The 21,958-nt window shown below is 41.6% G+C and overlaps 1 protein-coding gene across 2 annotated transcripts; it reads right to left on the bottom strand.

Annotated features, from left to right (window-relative positions):
- Positions 1-1,837: 1,837 nt before the first annotated feature.
- On the bottom strand, positions 1,838-20,916 carry TWNK (twinkle mtDNA helicase). Of its 2 annotated transcripts, none has more exons than XM_085848285.1 (9): positions 20,760-20,916; positions 19,199-19,734; positions 9,039-9,452; positions 8,703-8,846; positions 6,918-7,257; positions 6,460-6,700; positions 6,229-6,336; positions 5,919-6,060; positions 1,838-2,539 (listed from the first exon to the last, which is right to left on the bottom strand). In XM_085848285.1, exons 2-9 carry the CDS (start codon positions 19,673-19,675, stop codon positions 2,285-2,287), a joined length of 2,121 nt encoding a protein of 706 aa, XP_085704411.1. In that variant the 5' UTR covers positions 19,676-19,734; positions 20,760-20,916; the 3' UTR covers positions 1,838-2,284. The 2 variants fall into 2 exon arrangements, with proteins under 2 accessions (XP_085704411.1, XP_085704412.1); XM_085848286.1 differs by having other exon boundaries at positions 5,975-6,060.
- Between the last annotated feature and the right edge of the window lie 1,042 nt (positions 20,917-21,958).

Here is a 21,958-nt window from a genome sequence, read left to right as displayed (position 1 = left end):
TGAAATATCATGTTATACAGTACATAGTTTTTGGCCCTATCTCTCAAAGGTGAAGAATCACTTTAAAACTTCTCGGATCCGGATCCTGATCTTCACCAAAATCGAATCAATTCGTCCTTGTCACACACCCGACCTGTCCACCAAATTTCATCTGAATCCATCCATAACTTTTTTAGATATCATGCTTACAGAGAAACAAAACAAGAAATATGTTGTGCAGAGCACGAGACTTGCCATGGAATCAGTAATTTGGTAAATTTGATCGATGTAGTGTTTTACATGATGGAATGTTGTGCGTAACAAATTTGGTTGATACATTTTCTAATTGTGACCCATAATAGGTGTTTTACATGTTTTGGATGGCATTGACCTTGACCTTTGACTAATTTTGACCAGATTTTATACATGTATACTACTCATGTGTACAAATAAACTATGTAAGTTTCAATATGATATATTGAAAAATTCCTTTAGGTTTGGCAATAATAAAACCACAAAAATATCCCATTTGATTATAATTTGGTGAAATTGTCATGGACATGGTTTTCCCTTTGCAAGTTTTCTTTTCCATGTGGGACTTTTTCTATTCCACTAACTAAGATGAGCAGAACGTCAAAAAAACGACAAAGGAAAATTAATTAATTAACTATTTTGCACCCTCTTAACTTGGTACTGATGTAGTTTACCAATGTGCGGGGCTTTTTGATTATGACTGGTGACCCTCAAGTGTGACTGCAGAAGGCCCTCAGATAGTAGGTCTAATACTCTAATGGGTCTTCAGGGATGAAGGATTCTAATGGGGTCTATCGGGTCGACAAGGTCTGAGGGTCCTTCAGGATTTTGTGGTTATAAAGGGTATAAAAGGTCATTTAAAGGTTCTAAGGGTTCCTAAAAGGTCCAAAGGGAACAGGTTTTAAATGGTCGAAAAGGTGTAAGGGCTCTAAGCATCTACATGTCTAAAAGGTATGTTCCGATCATCTAATTAATAGACGTAGTCATGGTCCAATCATACGTAATTAATAGACATATTCACAGGGGTCGACCAAGACTTCACCTCGACGAGGGTTCACCATACACCCGTCTTTCTCAGTTTTATACACATAGATATCAAATGAATCAGTTGAAAATTGATGATTTGTGACCTTGACCTTTTGACCTCAAAAAATAGGCTTCCAGCTCGTCACTACTTCTACAAGGTGGTGAAGTTTCGTGAATATCAGAGTAAAACTTTGACCTACAGGCAATTTGACATATATACAAACAAGACAAACAGAATAACAGATGAGACCAACCAATATAATATACTCATGAATCTTTGATTTCACAAGTAACAAACAAACAAACAGACAGGGGTGAAAACAAAACTTTCGTCCACCTTTGGTGGCGGAGGTAATGTCAAAAATTATAAAGTGCATTTCCAAGACTGTGCTGCAGTACATTACCCACCAAAAGTGGGCCACCAGTTCTCATAATAAAGGTTTGTTGAAAATTTGATGACAAAAGCTGAAATGGTAAATAAAGAAACACAAACGCGACTACAACATCTGGCCGTCTCACATGCGTGGTGGTGTCATGACGTGTGCTATACAGTAATATTTGTGGGATCAAAACGCTCCTAATTTGTGCTTCCTGTGACTTTGTCCTTTCACATTTTGACCCAATTATTATTGAGTGTTCTCTATATTTTGATAAAGATTCATTGAAAATTGTTGAAAAAAAACAAACAAAAAATCTTCAAATGCCACAAAAAGTTATGGCACGCATGCACACGCATGTACACACAGTAAAAGGGGGGGGGGGACAGGGGAGACAGGCCAACAAAACAATGCCACTTAAATCGATTTAAAAAAAACAAGTTTTATTTCAATCATACAAAAATACGCATAAAGCAGCAATATCATTCAAAACGTTCATTTGGCTAAAAATTTTTTTTTTTTTTTTTTACACAGCATCACCTCTTCCCCTGGTTTCAGGGCAATCAAACTCACCAAAGTCATTGCAGGGACAGACATGCAACCACATGATCAATCATCCTTGTGCAAATTTCCTTTGCACGACTATCTGCCACCGATGCGATCAAACCCAAAATATTTGTTTGAAAATCCAAACAAGCCACCATGTGATTCTCGCTCTCCATTTCCACTGCACAAGATGACTGGACTCAATGAGTGCATCAAACACTTTCCTCCAATGAAGAGTCAGAAAAAAATCACAAAGCCGGAGAATCGCACAGCATTCTCAGTCAGCTTTGTTGGTCTATGTAGTGGAAGTAGGCCACATGCTTCTACTCCAATGAGGAAAAAACACGATCTGCAGATGTGGGAGGTACAGGGCCCTGTGGCGCCAAGCTGTTTTCCTTGCAATGCTTGACCCGCCATTTACTTGTCGTGAAGCTGAGCGTCGGTTTATGAAACTCCAAGGGAACCGTTCCCAAGTCCCCATCAAAACGGTTCTTTACCACCTGAATGCGTCGATGACCGTGCGTGGATCCAAGACGGCGGTTTTGTAGGATCATGATGTTGTCTGCTTCTTGGCTTGCCTGCAACACCACACAAGATATTTTGAGTTCTTCCTCACCAACGAACCTCTTCAATATTGAGTATAGGTACAACCAAGCTGTGCAGAAAACTGCAGTAAAACACAAAAAACAATGGACAACCTCAATAGAAAAGGCCAGAGGGTTAAACACAAGATCTTTTGAGGTAACTAACGGATGGCTTGTTTGCTCGGGGACCTCAATTTCAAGAAATATTGTTTACCAAACCATTTAAGACCTCTAAAATCAGTCTCTACCAGCATTTTATTCATGAGATAAATCCAAACAGATTCATAATCCATCCATCCATTGGGACCATACTCTGTGCAGAGCGTTGGTGCTGCCGAAGCAGTCTCCTTGGCTATTGGGTACAATCCTGGACGGGTTGCCACTCCGCCACAGGATACCAGCAAGCTGGCACTCATTTTGCCAACCTCAGAAGGATGACAGGCAGAGTCAACCCCACCTGGTATTAATTCAACAGTCGAGTGGGATTTGAACTCAGGATCCTCGGATCGCAAGCCCACCACCCGAACCATTAAGCCAACACCATGCTGAGATTCATAAAACCAGATAGTAAAGAACTCAAACAGGTTAAATACTGTATTCTTCATCTAAATCAAAATTACACATCATTCTTTTATTGGTTCACGAAAAAATATTTTGATGAAAAAAATAAGTGACCACTATATTCGTTATTGTTGTGTGTCTGTCTGTCTGTCTGTCTGTCTGTCTGTCCCGAGCATAGCTCAGTGGGTTTTAATCCGATCCTGATAAAATTTTGGTGGGAGGTTTATATCATGATCCACTTGTGTTTTCCTGAAAATGGCCGCGGTGCACCCATTATGGGCAGAGCCACGCCCAAAAAACATGTTTTTTTAGGGGGTAGCCGATTTCAATTTGCATCTTCTCCGAGGGGTTTGTCGAATCTGGCAGGGTTTCGGTATTTGGTTAGCCCAATGGCACCTGCATAGCCCCACGGAGCTCGATTTTTCATTTTCGTCCCAAGGTCAAGGTCACAAGATCACGAACATAGAAAATTGCGATTTTGACATAAAAATCCATCTTCTCCGAGGGGTTTGTGGAATGTGGCAGGGGTTTCGGTATCTGGTTAGCCAATGGCACCTGCATAGCCCCACGGAGCTCGATTTTTCATTTTCGTCCCAAGGTCAAGGTCACAAGGTCACAAACTTAGAAAATTGCGAATTTTGACATAAAAATCATACGACCGCCCAAACTTTGAGAGCTCGGATGACAATATTTTTTATGTATAATCTTGAGGTCATTCCCCACCTAAAGTCTTGAAACCATTTTGTTCTATCTCGAACACCTTGCCCGTGGCGCCCCCTTCAAGTTTGTTTTCACGCTGATTTCATCAAAGTATGGATGATCCGAGGAGTGGGAAATGTGATATAGCCTATATGACGTTATATTGTTCCTGGAATGTTCCAGAGGAAGTTTTACATCAAAGGTCATAATCCTTGACCTTTGACCTTTAAAGTTCACAAAGGTCAAATTTTCAAAGTTGTGGGAATCAAACCGGGTTTTCAACCTTCTTCGACGAACTAACTCCCTTAAGCTATAGCACGTATCCTGTTTGCTTATTTTAATGTCCACAACATTGTTTTGTGACCTTTAAAGGTTATGCAAAGGTCAAATTTTAAAAGTTGTTGAACGAAACCGGGTTTTCGACATTTTGCAGCTAATAACCTGTCACTCGTACCACATCATGTTGATCATTTTTATAACTTGGTCAAAAATTATCACATTGCCTCATCCTTGACTTCTGAAACAATCTAGATCGTCAAATACCGCTCGTGAACCATCGTCGTCTTCAGACTTGTATTCGTTATTGTTGTGTGTCTGTCTGTCTGTCTGTCTGTCTGTCTGTCTGTCTGTTTGTCTGTTTGTCTGTCCCGAGCATAGCTCCGTGGGTTTTGATCCGATCCTGATAAAATTTTGGTGGGAAGTTTATATCATGATCTAGTTGTGTTTTCCTGAGAATGGGCATGGTGCGCCCATTATGGGCGGAGCCACGCCCAAAAAACGTGTTTTTAGGGAGTAGCCGATTTCAATTTGCATCTTCTCCTCGGGGGTTTGTCGAATCTGACAGGGGTTTCGGTATTTGGTTAGCGTAATGGCACCTGCATAGCCCCATGGAGCTCGATTTTTCATTTTCGTCCCAAGGTCAAGGTCACAAGGTCACGAACTTAGAAAATTGCGAATTTTGACGTAAAAAATCATACGACCGCCCAAGCTTTGAGAGCTAGGATGACAATATGTTTTATGCATAATCTTGAGGTCATTCCCCACCTAAAGCCTTGAAACCATTTTGCTCCATCTCGAACACCTTGCCGGTGGCACCCCCTTCAAGTTTGTTTTTACGCTGATTTCATCAAAGTCTGGATAATCCGAGGAGTGCGAAATGCCATATAGCCTATATGACGTGATATTGTTCCTGGAATGTTCCAGAGGAAGTTTTGCACCAAAGGTCATAATCCTTGACCTTTGACCTTAAGTTCACAAAGGTCAAATTTTCAAAGTTGTGGGAATCGAACCGGGTTTTTGACCTTCTTTGACGAACTAACTCCAATAAGCTATAGCACGTATCCTGTTTACTTATTTTAATGTCCACAACATTGTTTTGTGACCATAAAGGTTATGCAAAGGTCAAATTTTGAAAGTTGTTGAACGAAACCGGGTTTTCGACATTTTGCAGCTAATAACCTGTCACTCGTACCACATCATGTTGATCATTTTTATAACCTGGTCAAACATTATCACATCGTCTCATCCTTGACTTCTGAAACAATCTACATCATCAAATACCGCTCGTGAACCATCGTCGTCTTCAGACTTGTCATTATTATTTTTTACAACACACAGTGACAATGTACAAGCATGCTTTATTACCTCTGCCACAAAAGGTGTAAGTAAGTTATGTTTTCACTCTTGTCTGTCTGTGAGAAGGATATCTAAAAAAGTTGCGGACGGATGACACAGACGATTCGATTCTGTTGAAGATACGGCTCAGGATCTGGATCCGAGAATTATTATTATTTTAAAAAAAAGTGATTCTTCGCCATTGAGAAATAGGGCCAAAAAACGATATATAGCAGGTTATTTCAAAAAGTTATGGACGGGTTATTCCAAAATTGGTGGATTAGTGAGTTCGGTGACAGAACAAGCCAATTCTATTTGGGTTTATGTCCGGATCGAGATCCGGCTTGTCAGTGGGATACAAAACGTGAACTGTTCAGCTTGGTGAAGGTATGTGCTTCACTAATTGCCCTTATAGTTGTTTATGCATTCAAAAGTTCAACAAACTCCATCTGGAGGTGCAAATTACAAGAGCTAGAGGAGTAAAGAGAAACTCTGTGACCTTAGCTGTGCCTAAGATTGATGATATTTGCAGCTCCTTGTCATCATCCTCCTTACGTGGATGAATCACCAGCGTCACGTGGCAACTGTATGTCGTCGCAAAGTTGCGGAAAGCTCGTATGATGTGATCCTGCATAGCAAACCTGCCCAAAAACAATTTTCCGATGAAGTTCCACTTCTGTAATTCTGGCAGAGAGCTACTGTGGTAAAGTACCACACAAAATCAAATCTCCTTTCGAGTCACAGCAAAGAGTAAGACTCCTTCCAAAGCAGTAGCAATCAAGAAAGAGCAGGAAGGAGTATTTTCTCACCGATCCAATGACGAGTTTGATTGGCCCATCATGAACTGCAGATTGTCGATGACCACGTGCGATATGTCGTACACATACACCGCGTGCTGCATCGTGTTCATCACCGTCCTACAATCATAACGCCAAGCTTCCAGTCATGGCGATAAAGAGTAATAAATATTGTACATGTTCATGGTTTGAATGAAAAATGTGCATGTAGGAACAGGTGAAAAGAACTGTGCACCAACTCACTTGATGCTCTGCTGCCCTTGAAAAGTCATAAAGTAAAGAGGAAGCATTTCAAAGCGATCGGCCCACATGTCGTAGTCCTCAAGGTGCAAGGCCAATTCACACTGCGAGAACTGTGTAAGCATGACTCGTGCCAGGCGCACATTGGATATTTCAAAACTACCCCAGAGTGTGTTCACGCCTTGTATGCAGAGGTCCAGCGCGTACTCGCTTATGAAAGTGGTCTTGCCGCTGCCAGTAGGTCCTGCGAGGAGAAAAACGCTTCGTTGATAAATTCCCACTGGCACAGGCTGACTTGCAGGAGAAATCCACCGATCATAGTTAAATATTACCAGCAATCGAAAAAAAAGTAACTGGGCAGAAGTGGAAAGCAAAACCATAAAAAGGTGATATCTTGCACCAACTCGCATATCAATGTCACCATGGCAGGTTCACAATGGTGAAGACAGGTATCAACGTACCTGTGAAAACGGTGAGCTCTCCACGCCGATGGCCCTTCAGCACTTTGTTGAGTTCAGGGAAGCGATTCCACTTGGTGCCAGCTGCTTGATCTATATTAACCAGCTCTCCACGCACGTTCTCACGGAGCTGTCGGAACGACGTGATGTCCTTGTGTGCTGCGCGCAGTGCTCCACGCACCACGCGCTGCAAGCAGGATGGTCCTTCGGTCAGGGCTTGCAGGGGTTGTAGCTGTGGAGGGTCACCTGCAGGAACGAGGCAGCATCTCCGTAGTGCCAACTTACGAGCAAACACTTTGGCTGCTTCCCATGCTGTTAGATCACTGCCCAGCCACAGGATTATCTGAGAAGACATGGTATTGGTGGTGAAAAAGTACTCAATACTGTTAAATGCTTTTGCTTTAATATTGTTGAAGTTGACGTTGTGTGTCCAGCTATCATTTACACAACCTTAAACTGACTCATATAACCTACGACTACAACTGAGTTGCTCATGCAAGTGGAAATTGGATGCTGTTCTCAATGAAACAGTGTTCCCTGCTGCCATCCCACTAGAATAGCATGACTATAGCAATTTGACAAGCCGGGAGGCGACGATGGTTCGCGGGCATTATTGAACAATGCCACGATAGGTACAATTGAGCTGGTGGAAGCTTTTGAGGAAGCCCTACCGTAAAAACCTATCTCTTCTGTCAAAATTGACCAAATCAAATCGGATTTTTTTATATGTTGTACTTATGGACATTACGCACAGCTTCTAGGAAATGAAATTGTGTGAAAAAATATAAATAAAATAAAAAGTTCAAGTGGGCGTGACTCCGCCCACAAGGGGCATGGGATGCCCCTCATACAAAAAGACACAACTAGACCATGATATCTAGCTTGTGTCCAAGTTTCATCAAGATCGCATCAAACGTCACGGAGCTATGCTCTGGAGAGAGTCACAAATAGACAGAGACAGACGGACAGACACAACGAAAATAGTGGTCACTGCTGGCGTCACTGGTTAATTGGTCACTGAACCAATTAAATTCCACCAAGGAATCTTAAAGTACACATCCTATCTCGATATGAATAAGTGCGAAACACAAATGTCCACCATAACAATGTTAGATTTGGTTTAGTACGAGGGCATGTTGAAAAGTAATACCTCTTAATCTTTTTCTCTGAAACAGGAAAAGATATTCAAATTCAACAAAGACAGATACGAGCATCAATCTTTATTCTAACATGGTGCAACTTTTTTTCTCAACATCATCACCACTGTGGTCCATACATTTCTACCAACGTCTAAGTAGTTTTGTGATGACATCATGATGGAACTGTGCATGCTGCTGACTTGACCAGCACTTCACAGTGGCTTTGATATCATCGTCAGAAGAAACATGTTCTCCACGAAGGTGTTCCTGAAGCTTGGGGCAGAGATGAAAACCTGAAGGAGCCAAATCTGGGCTGGATATACTTTTTTGTGGCACTCCATTGACTTTCTTTCTCTCAGGATCACAATGGTGCACCGAACTCTCAACTCCAGCACTTCATGCTTCAGAGCATTGACAATGTCGTGTTGCCCTCTCCCATCTTGCCGAACATAGCACATCAGACATCTAATGCCAGAATCACAAAACTTCACACCCAGTGGTGGGAAGAACTAATGTGTGGACTGCGCTTTGTTACATCCGAATGTTTACCAATTTTGGAGAAAAAGAAGAGGAGGCATAACTTTTCAACATACCCTCATATTTAAAAATGTAGGAATAAAACTTTTTAATCTTAAACAAAGAGGAGTACCTTCTTGTATTGCTCCAAATACGGCAGGAGCGATGGTGACAGAGAGCTTATGCCACGGGGTAGGGCAGCAACAGCCATTTTTCCAACCGCCTGGCTCACGGCGAGGCAGTCCAGCTCAGACGCAGTTAGCACCAACTCAGTGTCCTACACACCATGAGATCTACATCTTAGATTGGGAGATGATGTTTTGTTATTACACAAGTTCAAAGTGTCAATGTATTATCACCATCACCACTGGCAACAATTGCTCAGGGAATATGCTTTGGCCAACAACCATAAACAATCACAGCAAAATATAAAAATATCTCCAGCTTACAACATTCTGGGCTGACTGACCGAGGAAGCAGCTTCGTACAGGCCAAAGAGGTTGCAGTAGAGGTTTCCTCGTGGCAGTGTGCTCTCCTCATACGAGACGGTCGTGCCGTCAAACTTTGCAGATAGTAGCTTGAGGCCTTTCAGGTTACCATGTGGACCAAACCAGGGAAAGACTAGGCTCTTGGTGGCCGCGAGCCAACGTACTTTAAACCGATTCAGTGTGCTGTCTGACAATTTCCTTGCGGAAAAGAGCTGCTTGACCATGGCACACTCCGATGGCTCCATGGCCACAAAGGTGGATGCCTTCCGCCATATACGGTCCACCTCCTCGCGCACAAACTGGGCCTCCGCATCTTCATATTCTTCCGTGACAAACTTTGCTTCCCGAGGCTTGTCCAGGGGCTGTCCACTATTCAGCCAAGCCTCAAGGAACACCTGACAGAAGAACGTCACTATGTGAGAACGTCACCATGATGAAGTATAGGGTTGCAAGTTTTATAGGCTAAAACCAACCCAATCCTTGTCTATTCTCCCCCATGTGCATTCATCTCATTCTTCTACAATCGGCAAAATAACCTTGGGTCATTCCACCTCAAATCACCCAGAAAAAAAAAATTTGTAACCCGACCCCCTCAGATTTGGCTAATTTTTTTGCATGTATGTTACATATGATAGTCTATGTTCACATACAACATTTTAGCTAAATCGGACTAGGGGTTGACGAGATATGACCTTGAGAACTTTTGACCTTTTCGACTAATGTCGCGTTTCCACCAAATTTCAAATCCTCATATCGCAGCAACCCCTTGCCCTATCTCGATTATTTTGGTGTAGTTGGAAAGGTAATTGTCCATAGAATGCAAATCCAGCATCGGTTCGTCGATCTAGTTAAGTTGGGGGTGGATGATTTTTGAACATGACATTTGACCTTGACCTTGAAGACCTCGTGACCTTGACCTGGCTTTGCATGAAAATGAAAGTTCATACTGTCTACTATAACATATCAAAAAACTGGAGGGGTAGTATTTTTTTGTTCTCGAGATATTTTTGGCCAAAGTTCAAAGGTCGTAAAAATGCAACCAAATCATGAAGTCATAGACATGCCCAGGCTTGTCAGTTTACAGTCAATATTAGCTAGATTACGTTCAAACATGAATGGACTTGCCCAGGCCTGTTTCGCAGTGCTGCCGACGGAAAACAAGGCAAAACTGCATCGAGTTTTTTTGTCATACTAGAATACATCGTTCAGAAGATTTTAAACACAAGTTCAATAAATACCATCAGGAATTTTTTTTTTCTAGAGAACAAAAACCTTAAAACGTAGGAATTCGTCTGCAAAAAAGACGAATTCGTACGAAAAATCCAACTTTTTTGAAATACCGAGAAAACAACAAAAAAGTCCGGACCTGCATCGATGAAACTGCCCTGCCAAAGTTCAAGGCATCGCAACCAAAACATGACACCATAACCTCAAGATTAATTGCTACTGAAATAAATGAAAAAAATATACATTTTTTGATTCAGTAGTTCATTTTGTCAAGACAAAATATTATCACAATGTACAACAAGCAAATTAAAATATGAATACAACACAGAATCATACCAAAAAAATCATGAATACAATTTTATCCAAGATAGATAAGTTTAGTCTCAATTATTAATTTTTGTTTTGCTAAAAAAGTTTGCTAAATAATCGTTTTCTCTCTAGGGGAAGGAAACAATGTTCAAGTCATAAGATATCATAGATAAATCTTAATGGGTTTGCCACTTTCTACATAAACTGGTTATTTTAGTACTATCTTGGTTACTAATTTTATAATGAATTCTTATTCCAGAACCGACAACTAATGGTGAATCGGTCACACACAGAATGTCTGAATCTTCAATCCAACATCTGTCCACATCCAGTGGCCAATTGAGATATTTAGTAGGACCGTGGGGATGCATGAAATTGATGTAATAGTCACCATACTCATCAGAAATATCCTCTACAAGTCCAATCCATGGATTTTCGTCATAGATAGCACAAACATAGTTTTGCTTACTGATTTCAAACTCTAGTCCTGATTCATCATCTACCTCATCAGTTTCGCCATCGACTCAAGCCACACGTACAGTTTTGGGTTCTTCTTCTTGTTTGCTCAGTTTGAATGCTTTTAAATACTCGATTTTGATAATGGAACAAATCGATGAAATTTTTGAGTCCCGGTGATTGTCTTCGCATTTTCCAGTCTTTCTTTCAATTTCAGTTCGTAATCCTCAACAATACCAGGCTGTACATTGATGAAGTGAATTCCTGGAATATTTTCCGTGCAAAATTTCATGATAGCATCGGAAGTTAGGATCGCATCTGCGTAAGGGCGTTGGAGGCTGGCATTTGTTAATAACCTCTTTACAGTTCCGCCTAACCTGTCACATGCACTTTTGCCATGTGAAGTGGCAAAAAAGTTCCACTCAGCATTGATTCCAAAGTCCTCCGAATGAAAGCACAGGTTCAAAAAATTATACTTATTTTTATATTGTCCCGCGCATCCATCAAATGTCTATGTACGTCATGATTTGGTTGCATTTTTACGACCTTTGAACTTTAGCTGAAAATATGTTGAGAACAAAAAATACTACCCCATCCAGTTTTTTGATACGTTACAGGAGACAGTATGAACTTTCATTTTCATGCAAGGTCAGGTCAAGGTCACGAGGTCTTCAAGGTCAAGGTCAGGTCAAGGTCACGAGATCTTCAAGGTCAAGGTCAAATGTCATGTCCAAAAATCATCCACCCCTAACTTAACTAGATAGACGAACCGATGCTGGATTTGCATTCTATGGACAATTACCTTTTCAACGACAACAAAAATAATCGAGATAGGGCAAGGGGTTGCTGAGATATGAGGATTTGAATTTTGGTGGAAACGCGACATTAGTCGAAAAGGTCAAAAGTTCTCAAGGTCATATCTCGTCAACCCCTAGTCCGATTTAGCTAAAATTTTGTATGTGAACATAGACTATCATATGTAACATACATGCAAAAAAATAGCCAAATCTGAGGGGGTCGGGTTGCAACCCTTGGGTGAACCGAGGTAGAATGACCCCCTTATTAAATCAAGTTAATTGTCAACAGGCGCATTTCAAACATCTGATGTTATTATTTTGTTACCTCCATCACCAAAGGTGGACAGAGGTTATTTTTTCACCCCTGTCTGTTTGTCTGTGAGCAGGATATCTAAAAAAACGTTATGGATGGATACAGATGAAATTTGGTGGACACCAGTTGGGTGTGTGACAAGGACAAATTGATTTGATTTTGGTGAAGATTTGAATCCGGACACGAGAATTTTTAAATTGATTTATTGAGACATAGGGCCAAAGACGATATATAGCACAATATCTCAAAAAGTTGTGGACGGATTATGACAAAACAAGGTGGGCGAGTTGGGTAGGTGACAAGAACAAGCCAATTGGATTTTGATTAAGGTCCAGATCTAGATCCGGCCCATCAATGGGATACAAAACATAAACTGTTGAGCCTGGTGGTGGATGCGCTCTACCGAGAGCAGTTCTAGTCTATCTATCTCTATATCTTGTTACGTTTGTTGTGGGGATGGGGGGGGGTTAGATGTTCCCATAGAGCAGATAGGAATGTATAGAGTGGTGTGGTCCATGTATGAGTAGTTAGTCCATCTTGATGCAATAAGTATGGACATGTCAGCTTAAGAATGTCTTGTTTGTATGTGCACCATAAAGGGGGTGGTGCGTGGTAATAATTAGTTATGGATTATGGTTAAGGAAATTGCGTGTATAAGCCTATATATAACCCCCTACCAAGGGGCACCAGGAGACTCAAAATGGGCGGAGCTATTAATTGCCTCGGAGGGGGCAGAGCCACAAACAGAGCTGAGTCCCCGGGTTTTGTCCCTTTCCTGTCAGTGATCGAGTCCGGAGTGAGGTGCCTTATTTTCTTTCGGTTCATTTTATTCTCGTTGTACATAATCATTATTGATTCCATGTCCTCCTTTCTTCCTCACCACTGCCCGCCGTCATATCCCTTCACTGGTCAATCATCCCCGAGTTATTTGTGGTTTCGGGAATAAACCCGTTTGTTTTAAAAGCCCTAAGGTTATCGGGACTCTCCTCAGTTCTCGCGAATGCAAGTCCGCCACAATCGGAACGTCTCCACAGGAGTCCAAGTCATTCGGAACATCGTGGGATTTTAACCTCCCGCCGTGATGAGCTCGACGTTAGTTGAGACGTCGTGATGAGCTCGACGTTAGTTGAGACGTCGACGCTCAATACATATAAATGCAAGTTACAGATCGAGTCGGAGTGGGGTAAATGACGTGACCACAGCACATACACAATGCTGAATGATACCTCATTTAAGAGCTCTTGGGGTCCAGACAGTGGATGCGGAGGTAGAAAGAAAATTATCGATATTCATGCAATTTCAAGTTTTATTCATTTTTTTTGTTACGCAGGTGGTGTATATGTTCAGAGTCATTGGTTTGCACACCTATCGGAAGTAAAAATAATAATACAACGCAAACCCGGATGTGCAACTGAATGTGAAACTGTGCGTTGCACATTCATTCAATTCTGTCAACAATTTACTTCCATCGATTTACTTTACCGAGAACCCTTAGCAGTCGAAACAATTGGTGATTATTATGCTGTTATAGAAGAATCGGAAAAATTAAAGAAATTAAAAAAAAAGAAAAGACGAATATTTTCCATTTGTCCATGAGCCAGTAGGGTTGGTCGGTACCATCTGGGGGGAGTAATTCTCATCGTAATTTTTGGCAAGGTATACAACCCTAGAGTTAGAAAATATGTGATAGCATTGCATCAGTAGTAGCCTTTTGTGTGTTATCACTCTGTTTATATGCCTACCCTTAAATAAGCTTTTGTGCAAAATGGCCAGTACAAGGTAAGACATCCATCCTACTTCAACTTAACAACATTTTTTTTATCAGCCAAATATTAACATTGAAATTTGTTTCACCTTTTGCTAGGATCATTTGCTTCTCAACAAAAAGTGCGAAACATGCCGAGGTTGAAAGGTATGTCATTGGTGACACTTATATATCAGTGTCTATTTCCTGTGTGCCTGTGATGCTTTGCAGCTGATGGCCGGCCTCTCCACCTCGGAGTGATCTCTCACTGTTCTTGATAGAGTTCTCCTGTATGTGTCAAACACAACATCTATTCTGTCACTATCAGCTCCTTCCCTCATGTCAGTGCCAGACACAAAACTGTTGTGGTGACACCTCCAAAAGTAACTTGATCACCTTTTACTCTTTGGACTAAGTTCATCCCATCGACCACTGAAGCAGAGTTACCTGGGAGTTGCTCTGCCACTGTCACATTCTTCTGCAAAGTTGTGGCTAAAGTAGCTTTGTTGGCTTTTCGCAGCAATCCATCTGGTGTGGGCAGGGCCCATGGCAATGGTCCAAGGGGATGAGAGAGAGGATATCCTCCATCTGGAGATTGCGTCCTTGTGCCATCACTACGATGCAACCAAACAAAGATCTGTCTGCCTTCAAGATCGTCACCCTCCCACTTGATTTCACTTCCTTCTTCTTACACATATTGCTGAATGTCTTCAGCTTCTTAATTTTCATTGGGTCATGGAATTTCTTTGGTGGTATAGGTCTCTCTCTCGTGTCTCATCGTTAAAGGTTGCATAGATTTGCTCACAGATCTCATACGCCTTCAAAATAAAAACTAAAAGTAACAAAATTTCCTTGATTTGCAGTATTTTTCGTTTTGGGGAGAAGGGGGGGGGGTGGGGAAACAATCTTAATATAATTCACCGTCTGTCTGTTCCCAGGTACCGCAAAAACGGCTGAACCGATCATAACCATTTTTTGGGTGTGTAATCCTGGGACCCCTTGGAGTAAAATAGGGATAAATATAATAGCATGACCCCCTTGACGGCTCCCGTAGGGAGTGGGTGCTTCTAGTAATAACAATAACATTTATAATGTACATCTTTTTTTTTTTTTTTGTATACCTTGGTCGAGGCTCGTATGAGAGCAAACACACAACTCACAGCAAGGAGGCATGAGACAAGAGGGGCGGGAGTGGAAGGGACAAAACAGTGGGGGACAGACACATTAGGTGAACTGTGGAAGGGAGAGGGATGGGGATGGGACGGGGAACATGGCAAAGAGAAGATGGACATTACAGAAGCTAACTGAAAATATATTTTGTTGTTTTAGTTTATGATTAAATTTTCTTCAAATTCACGTATTTAAACATGGTATCCATTAATTGGGGTATGGGCAAAAAACTTCCGTACCACTTTTTATGAAAACAAAATCATATGTTCTGCAATATATCAGCACTGGACTATCAGTGCCTGTAATTGTAAACACCAAATGAAAAGTTTATTTTGGGATGGGGTTACTAAACGGCTAATAACACACAAAAGGCTACCACCAATGCAATGCTATCACATAGTTTCTGACTGAAGAGATGTATACCCTGCCAAAAATTATGATGAGCATTATTCCCCTCGGATGGTACCGGTGGCCAAAAAATTACCGGGTCTGGCTCATGGCCTATATTCCGTCCACTTGCTTCACCAAGAAAACTTCATTATTTTGGAAACGAACAAATTCTCCTGCAAACAGAACCTCAGACTCTGTGGCAAGTTGGAGGTGATGAAAAATTGGTTGGTAGGAATCGTCGAATCGAAAGTGTTCTTTTAATATTCTTTATTACTTACGAAATCTTTATTGATGATTTCCGTCCTCTGTTTGTGTGTTTGTTCGTTTGTGTGTGTTTGTTTTTTTGTAGGCACGATAACTCGAAAACGGAGGAAGCTACCAATGTCAAATTACACCCTGTGATTCAGGAGGGTGATGGCTGGCGCTGATTAGATTTTGGTCAAAATCGGTCAAAGGTCAAGGTCACAGTGAGGTCAAACATTCGATTTTTGATGGTTTGGTACCGAATCATCGTAGAAACTTCTGGTTTGCGTCGCTACCTTCTCGAGAGACAGCTTTTATTAGACAAGGTCAGAGGTCAAGTTGACGATTTCATAAGTACCAGTCTATGACTGCTTGTTTTATTTATTAGACGTGATCGGAAGTGAAGTGATACTGCACGTGGAATCCTGGAGGGTTGCGACGTGGCCTTCTGTGAGGGAAAGCTCTTGACATCACATAGCCTTGCTAATTGGGGAAATTAGGAGAACAAATGAATGCAAATAGGGTCATTCCGTGCCAACTCACCTCAGGGTCCCCAGGTCACCTCCTCAGATTTTGCTGGAAAAAATTCTTAAATGTAGATCTATATGGCTCTACCCACCATGCAAAAGATTAGCTTTCAATTCCTCATAGTTTAAAAAATATCTATCTCAAGAGACCTTTGAAATTTGGCCATAAAAATGCCAAATGTGAAAAACGCATTTTTTTCCAACTTCAGTGGCTTACAATTTTATAATGGACTCCTCTAGAAAGCTAATATTGCAAATATTTACTAATTGGCATCCAAATTTTTAAATTATGGCATCAGATAGCCTCTGGGATGCATATTTCTCACTCTATAGGAAGCTAAAATGGCTTTTTGGCCAAAACGAGCTAAAATAAGGTGAAAGTATAGGAGCCCTCCTGAAAATATGGAGCAACTTCGAATTTTTTCCCCATAACACAGTGATTATAGGGTCATTATCTATCCATAGATACATTTTTGCTGGGATAATACAGTTAGGTGATGAATTATAAAAGTTTTAACATAAGCCCTTGCCTCCGAGGGCTCTAAAATGGACCAATTTTGTCCCCTGGTTTGACCATGTGGTTTAGGATCTTAATTTTTTTTTTCTAAAGATTGCCTCATATAAGATGTGTCTACTGACTGAATAATTTTATCGAACGCCTATGGCTTCATAGTAAAATAATTTTTTATTTACATGCATGTTTTTTTTTATAATTATTCACTTATTTCATATTCAGAAGTTTATAAATCTTAAATGGAACTTTCCAGGAAAGAGTTACTGCAGAATTTTATAAACTGGAAAACAAAATATCAGATTGTGGGATCAGAATGTCTGTAGAAAGGACATACTCCTAGTTTTAGGAAGCCAAATATGGCAATTTGGCCCACTTGGTACAAAACAAGGTGAACTTGCAGGATTGTGCATGAGGCTAAATTATGCTTCTTATTAGACATTAGTGATAAGGATGTTATTTATTCATAAATACATGCTAATGATTACTTTCGTAAGTGATTGCAGATTATAAATTAGAACAAATTTGATTAGTTGAGTAGCAGCTTTTTTATTTACAGATATACAGAGACAATGAATATTAGTAATTTTTATACCTTAGAAAACTCTTTAATGACCTTTCATCTGTTATGACATCATCTCATGATATAGGCAAATACTGTCTTCTGAACTGAAAATAATTCCTGACCTCCATGAAATCAATTCTTGTGACTTCTTCTCCAAAGCAGCAACTTGTTTTAGCCCAACTTTCCATGTATAATAGGTCTTGTGACACTCCTGGTATAATTTGGTTCCAACAGTGCATCTACTTGTCAAACTTATGCCACTGGGCCCAGGTTTTTCTGCATCCATTTCCTTTGTTTCCTACTCTCCTTTGTTCTCCAAACAGACAAACAGACAGACAGGTTGATTGTGCTGCCCCTAGTGTTGTGACAGACCATTACTCCATCTAGTGGTGTATGTCATAACTAATGACGTCAAATCGAGAACGTTAGGACATGTTTTTAAAATTAAAACCCAAGCATATGTTTGGATTATCATTACAAGAACTTATTTTTGAATAAAAAATGTACTTATAATTATTAATTTATGTGAAGAATAATCTAAGTTGTTACATAACCTCAGTTAATACCCCCTGCATATTCACCATTTTTGGTCAAAGTGGCATTTTCAACTTCCTACAGATAGAAACATATGCATTTATCAGGCATTCCGATAACAGATCCTTAAATTTCATATGCCAGTTTATAAATATCTGCAGTATCACTTTGCTAGAGTGTTCAGTTTCAAATTTATAAGCTCATGAATATGAAAAAAGTGAATAATTATAAAAAACGTGCATGTAAATAAAAATTTATTTTAATATGAAGCCATGGGCGTTAGATAAAATTATTCGGTCAGAAGACACATATTATATGAGGCAATCTTTAGAAAAAAAAAATTAAGATCCTAAACCCCGAGCCACATGGTCAAACCAGGGGACAAAATTGGTCAATTTTATAGCCCTCGGAGGCAAAGGCTAAAGGTAAAACTTTTATAATTCATCACCTAACTCTATTATCCCAACAAAAATGTATTTATGGATAGATAATGACCCTATAATCACTGTGTTATGAGGAAACAATTATACGTTGTTCCATATTTTCAGGAGGGCTATTATAGTTTCACCTTATTTTAGCTCGTTTTGGCCCAAAAGCAATTTTTAGCTTCCTATAGAGTGAGAAATATGCATCCCAGAGGCTATCTGATGCCACAATTGAAAAATTTGGATGCCAATTAGTAAATATTTTCAATATTAACTTCCTCGAGGAGTCCATTATAAAATTATAAGCCCCCGAAGTAGAAAAAAAATGCATTTTTCACATTTGGCATTTTTAGGGCCAAATTTCAAAGGTCTCTCGAGATAGATATTTTTTAAACTATGAGGAATTGAAAGCTAATCTTTTGCATGGTGGGTAGAGCCATATAGATCTACATTTAAGAATTTTTTCCAGCAAAATCTGAGGTGACCTGGGGAGGTTTTTGAAATTTAGGCGAGTTGGCACGGAATGACCGAATTCTGAAAAACTGAAAACCAAATTAGACAAAAAAAAATGTAACACTGAAAACCTGAGTGATACCTTCCATAATGGCTGGAGGTTGCTACAGGTCTAATCAGTGTGTGTCAATCCTTGCGAGGGTGGGGAAAGTGATATGTACTTGGAGTTGGGAGTTTGCGGGGGGTGGGGGGGGGTATGTGGACTTGAAGAAAGGGGTTGAGGACTCGTTCACATTTTACATTACGTGGATTTTCCATGGGTCCCTGCCATTATGCTGTCAAAGGTCATTTATGGCAAACTCCCTAAATATTCCACACTCCATTGGGAACCAATTCCCTTACAACAGCCCAGTGGAACCGGGTTATCTACTTGTTTTACATAAAGTAAATAATGGCCAAAACTTGGAGGGGTGTTACCTGAATATCATCCCACGTACCCTCCATCAGCGATTCCTTGCAGAAAAATTGACCAGTAGTCTTATTGATGAACAGCTTGGCATCCTCTTTGCCCACAGGTGTTTCGAGTCTATGTACAAACGGGCTTCCCATCAGGAGGCATGTGTAGCCTTCATAGAAGTCCAATTTTTTGGAGCGCAGGTACTGACGCCTCTCAGTCACAGTCAAGTCTTTGAACTCGTCGTCACCCAAACCCATCATCTTTTGGAGGGATCTTCTGGTGACAGGGCGCGTTGCGTGGCAATGTCGAACTTGGAGCGTGACAAGCTGCTGGGCGAGTCGCTCGCAGATAGTGCTTCGTCTCTTCAGTCCGGCAAAGCTCATTGCACCTTCCATCAATGCTGGGTTCAGCTTAGCATTCCAGAGGGTTGACGTCGACGGCGTCCAAACCAACGCACGTTCAAGTAAACGAGTTATTATGCGGCCATGATGCCACATCACAAAACTGCCTTTGCCTCCTTCAATGCGGAGAAGCAAAGGCCTGGATCACAGTCTTCCTGCAAACGAAAATGGAGAAAAATCAGGGGGAAAAAAACCCAATACCAACTCAATGCCGTGATACCGATTACAACTGCAAGTAGCCAAGGTCATTGAAACCTGTTCTGCTCAAGTTCAAGTCTCTGTGTCTCTCTGTGTCTCTCTGTGTCTCTCTGTGTCTCTCTGTGTCTCTCTGTGTCTCTCTGTGTCTCTCTCTCTCTCTCTCTCTCTCTCTCTCTCTGACTGCTGGTTGCATCATTGGTTGGGACGCGGCTATGCCGCTGATGCAGTGTCCCCCTTACCAGTACACTGGTGCTCATTTTGCCGACCTCGGAAGGATGACAGGCTCAGTCAACCTCCTGGTATATTAATTTAGCGGCCAACGGGGCTTGAACTCAGGACCCTGGGATCCCAAGCCACCACCCTAACCATTAAACAAACACCAGACTTTCAAGTCCTGCTGCCACCCACACTAACAAGGGGGGAGCTGCATTATGGAGCATCCAATAATTTTGATGAGCCCCGCAGGACATTACAATGGATCACAATCAAAAAAACGGAAGAGCTAACATCCAATGGTCACATCCATGTGTTTTCTCAAGTTTCGATTTTGTATGTTAAAGGTCATTTCTTTAAGAACGAGCAGGTCATTTCGTACCGGTACTTCACCAATCTCAGTTGCGAGACCTCATTTAACGAATAAACATCGTGACATTCACAAACGACTATGAGGAGACGGCACACCCGGCTCATAGGGCTATGACGTCAGCGGATTGCACTCCGTCGGGATTTGAACCCAATCAGCAAACCTTAAAGCGGGAACGATACCCACGAGTCATGTTATTATCCTGCCACCCCCATAGTGGTCCTGAAGTTTATTGGGACATGAAATGGGGTTAAAAACAAACTATTGGTGCACACACAGCTCGATCCGACGTCGATGTGCTCACAAAACAGCGATTACCGTTATGTATATTTATATAAATATAAATCACGGCTGAGTTAAACTCGGCGTGAGTAAAGTTACAAAGGTAGAGTCGCGTACCAGAGCGAATGGTATACATAACTATGGCCGACAGCACAGTATACCCAGGATTCCTAGAAGCTCCTGTTCGCGCCAACGCTTCACGCACCATGCGTCTGAACCCTTTGCACTGCACTGAAAATCGCCTGCTGCTACACCGCCTCCACCGTACTAAAAATCGCCTGCTGTTACACCGCCTCCACCGTACTAAAAATCGCCTGCTGCTACACCGCCTCCACCGTACTAAAAATCGCCTGCTGTTACACCGCCTCCACCGTACTAAAAATCGCCTGCTGTTACACCGCCTCCACCGTACTAAAAATCGCCTGCTGTTACACCGCCTCCACTGTACTGAAAATCGCCTGCTGTTACACCGCCTCCACCGTACTGAAAATCGCCTGCTGTTACACCGCCTCCACCGCACTGAAAATCGCCTGCTGTTACACCGCCTCCACTGTACTGAAAATCGCCTGCTGTTACACCGCCTCCACTGTACTGAAAATCGCCTGCTGTTACACCGCCTCCACCGTACTAAAAATCGCCTGCTGTTACACCGCCTCCACTGTACTGAAAATCGCCTGCTGTTACACCGCCTCCACTGTACTGAAAATCGCCTGCTGTTACACCGCCTCCACTGTACTGAAAATCGCCTGCTGTTACACCGCCTCCACTGTACTGAAAATCGCCTGCTGTTACACCGCCTCCACCGTACTAAAAATCGCCTGCTGTTACACCGCCTCCACCGTACTAAAAATCGCCTGCTGTTACACCGCCTCCACTGTACTGAAAATCGCCTGCTGTTACACCGCCTCCACTGTACTGAAAATCGCCTGCTGTTACACCGCCTCCACTGTACTGAAAATCGCCTGCTGTTACACCGCCTCCACCGTACTGAAAATCGCCTGCTGTTACACCGCCTCCACCGTACCTGCTCCACTGCACCACCTCTGTCGCCAATGCGCTCGAGAAAAGCGGTGCACGTCTGGAAGTGTGAACCGCGAAGGTTACTGGCGGGTCTGACGGCACGTGAACCGTTTCATTTTCCCATGACGTGTTTGTCGCGCCATTTGACGATTAAATAAAACAAACTCGCGAGCACACGCACACGCACGAGTCACTGTGAGGTAACGGTTATTGTTTATTATCAGCAACGTTCAACATGAACACGACGTGCCGACATTACAACTCCCCTCTCTTTAAAAATGAAGAGTAACTTTGAT

Source organism: Eptatretus burgeri, chromosome 12 (assembly GCF_056783735.1).
Source record: "Eptatretus burgeri isolate ZD-2024b chromosome 12, Ebu_testis_v1, whole genome shotgun sequence".
Classification (NCBI taxonomy): domain Eukaryota; kingdom Metazoa; phylum Chordata; class Myxini; order Myxiniformes; family Myxinidae; genus Eptatretus; species Eptatretus burgeri.
The sequence above is the reverse complement of the archived record's forward strand: the minus strand, read 5'-3'. Positions and strand labels throughout refer to the sequence as shown.

Bases quoted from the DNA above. Each gene is read 5' to 3' on its own strand.
- TWNK (XM_085848285.1), bottom strand. From the start codon at position 19,675: ATGTGGCATCATGGCCGCATAATAACTCGTTTACTTGAACGTGCGTTG. The intron at 7,258-8,702 runs GTACTCCTCTTT...ATGTCTTCTCAG, and splicing joins ATTTGGAGCAATACAAGAAG to ATAATCCTGTGGCTGGGCAG. The intron at 6,337-6,459 runs GTGAGTTGGTGC...TTATGATTGTAG, and splicing joins CAAGGGCAGCAGAGCATCAA to GACGGTGATGAACACGATGC.